The sequence below is a fragment of the Salvelinus namaycush genome, unplaced genomic scaffold (genome assembly GCF_016432855.1).
Source record: "Salvelinus namaycush isolate Seneca unplaced genomic scaffold, SaNama_1.0 Scaffold1854, whole genome shotgun sequence".
In the NCBI taxonomy this organism is placed as follows: Eukaryota; Metazoa; Chordata; class Actinopteri; order Salmoniformes; family Salmonidae; genus Salvelinus; species Salvelinus namaycush.
Window position 1 is genome coordinate 32,015 of NW_024058624.1, and position 2,863 is coordinate 34,877.

Below are 2,863 nucleotides of genomic sequence, written 5' to 3' on the forward strand. Positions count from 1 at the left end.
GGCTCCTGCCTCAGGGGTAGTTGGTTGGATGTGGCTCCTGTCTCAGGGGTAGTCGGTTGGATGTGACTCCTGTCTCTGGGGTAGTTGGTTGGATGTGGCTCCTGTCTCAGGGGTAGTTGGTTGGATGTGACTCCTGTCTCAGGGGTAGTTGGTTGGATGTGACTCCTGTCTCAGGGGTAGTTGGTTGGATGTGGCTCCTGTCTCAGGGGTAGTCGGTTGGATGTGACTCCTGTCTCAGGGGTAGTTGGTTGGATGTGGCTCCTGTCTCAGGGGTAGTCGGTTGGATGTGACTCCTGTCTCAGGGGTAGTTGGTTGGATGTGGCTCCTGTCTCAGGGGTAGTTGGTTGGATGTGGCTCCTGTCTCAGGGGTAGTTGGTTGGATGTGGCTCCTGTCTCAGGGGTAGTCGGTTGGATGTGGCTCCTGTCTCAGGGGTAGTTGGTTGGATGTGGCTCCTGTCTCAGGGGTAGTCGGTTGGATGTGGCTCCTGCCTCAGGGGTAGTTGGTTGGATGTGGCTCCTGTCTCAGGGGTAGTTGGTTGGATGTGGCTCCTGTCTCAGGGGTAGTCGGTTGGATGTGGCTCCTGTCTCAGGGGTAGTCGGTTGGATGTGGCTCCTGCCTCAGGGGTAGTTGGTTGGATGTGGCTCCTGCCTCAGGGGTAGTTGGTTGGATGTGGCTCCTGTCTCAGGGGTAGTCGGTTGGATGTGGCTCCTGTCTCAGGGGTAGTCGGTTGGATGTGGCTCCTGTCTCAGGGGTAGTTGGTTGGATGTGACTCCTGCCTCAGGGGTAGTTGGTTGGATGTGACTCCTGTCTCAGGGGTAGTTGGTTGGATGTGGCTCCTGTCTCTGGGGTAGTTGGTTGGATGTGGCTCCTGTCTCTGGGGTAGTTGGTTGGATGTGGCTCCTGTCTCTGGGGTAGTTGGTTGGATGTGGCTCCTGCCTCAGGGGTAGTTGGTTGGATGTGGCTCCTGTCTCAGGGGTAGTTGGTTGGATGTGGCTCCTGCCTCAGGGGTAGTTGGTTGGATGTGGCTCCTGTCTCAGGGGTAGTCGGTTGGATGTGGCTCCTGTCTCAGGGGTAGTTGGTTGGATGTGGCTCCTGTCTCTGGGGTAGTTGGTTGGATGTGGCTCCTGTCTTTGGGGTAGTTGGTTGGATGTGGCTCCTGCCTCAGGGGTAGTTGGTTGGATGTGGCTCCTGTCTCAGGGGTAGTTGGTTGGATGTGGCTCCTGTCTCAGTCTCCGGCTCCTGTCTCAGTCTCAGTCTCCGGCTCCTGTCTCAATCTCTGGCCCAGGAATGGTATTGGTAACATTATCTAAAGCAACAGGACAAACTGTGCGGCTACCCAGCCTGCTCCTCCCGTCCTGGTTCCCCCCCCATTTGAAGGGGGTGTCCTCCCCGGTTCGGACCACGCTGGAGAAAGAGGCGCTGACCTGAACCTTCAACATCTTCATCACCCTCCTCTTGTAACCCTTACAGGCAAAGAAGTAGACAAAGGGGTCCAGGCAGCAGTTGAGGTTCATGAGACACACAGTGAAGTGTAGAGATACCTGAAGGGGAGGGAGAGAGTGGTTAGTGGAGGAGTCGCTCACACATGGATTGGAGATGGACATTGCCCACACGCTTAAATACACAATCTCATGGTCAACACACACACACACACACACACACACACACACACAAATCCAATGATATTAACAGATAGGCCTATGTTTGTGTGTGTCAGTGGAGGCTGGTAGAAGGCGCTGTAGGAGGAAGGGCTCGTTGTAAGGAATGGAATTCATGGAACACATCAAAAAGATGGAAACGACATGTTTGACTCCGTTCCATTTATTCCATTCCAGCCATTACAATGAGCCCATCCTCCTATAGCTCCTCCCACCAGCCTCCACTTGTGTAGAGATAACTACCTGAAAGGCCTGTAGCTCGGTACAGTCTGGTGTGTATCTCAGCTTTCGGATCATATACTGCAGGATGTTGATGTGATAGGGACTGAAACACACTACAAACACCAACACTACCCCTGCTATCACCCCCGTCGCCTTCTGGCTCCTCAATGACCTGTGACCTCGCCCACCGACCCCACTTCTCGTCACCACACGCAGCTTCCAAAGCAACACCAAGTAGCAACACAGGATGGTTGCAACGGGAACGCCGTATCCCATGACGACGGCTCCAATGAGGACGTAGGGGAGTCCCTCCACGGCCCCGTTCTCAAAGTTGGGGTACTCCATGCAGGTGGTGGTCCCGTCCGGCTCGGCCCGGGTCATGGTCACGGAAAGGAGGGGTAACGTCTGGACCAGGACTAGAACCCACACCCCTATGCAGACGTAGCGGATGGTCCGGGCCCGGCAGAGCCTGGTGTAACGTAGAGGGAGAACCACGGCTACGAAGCGGTCTACGGCCAGGCAGGTCATGAAGTTGACCCCTGCGTAGGTGTTGACGTAGAACAGAAGGGCGGTGACCCGACACAGGGTCTCCCCAAGGGGCCAGTGGAAACCTAGAGGCAGAGAGACTCAAAGATTACCAACAGAGGTTCACTTCTGGAACATAACAAGAGGCCAGGGCTACAGGGATCTGTCTCTCAGGGCTACAGGGATCTGTCTCTCAGGGCTACAGGGATCTGTCTCTCAGGGCTACAGGGATCTGTCTCTCAGGGCTACAGGGATCTGTCTCTCAGGGCTACAGGGATCTGTCTCTCAGGGCTACAGGGATCTGTCTCTCAGGGCTACAGGGATCTGTCTCTCAGGGCTACAGGGCTCTGTCTCTCAGGGCTACAGGGATCTGTCTCCCAGGGCTACAGGGATCTGTCTCCCAGGGCTACAGGGATCTGTCTCCCAGGGCTACAGGGCTCTGTCTCTCAGGGCTACA

The 2,863-nt window shown here is 55.7% G+C and overlaps 1 protein-coding gene across 1 annotated transcript; it reads right to left on the minus strand.

Moving 5' to 3' along the window:
* Positions 1–1,179: 1,179 nt before the first annotated feature.
* LOC120037763 (G-protein coupled receptor 183-like) lies at positions 1,180–2,507 on the minus strand (the record flags this gene model as incomplete). The annotated part of the gene is made up of 2 exons (XM_038983727.1): positions 1,180–1,542; positions 1,903–2,507. Coding segments are annotated over 2 exons (896 nt in total), but the record flags the coding sequence as incomplete, so codon positions are not given.
* Positions 2,508–2,863: the final 356 nt, after the last annotated feature.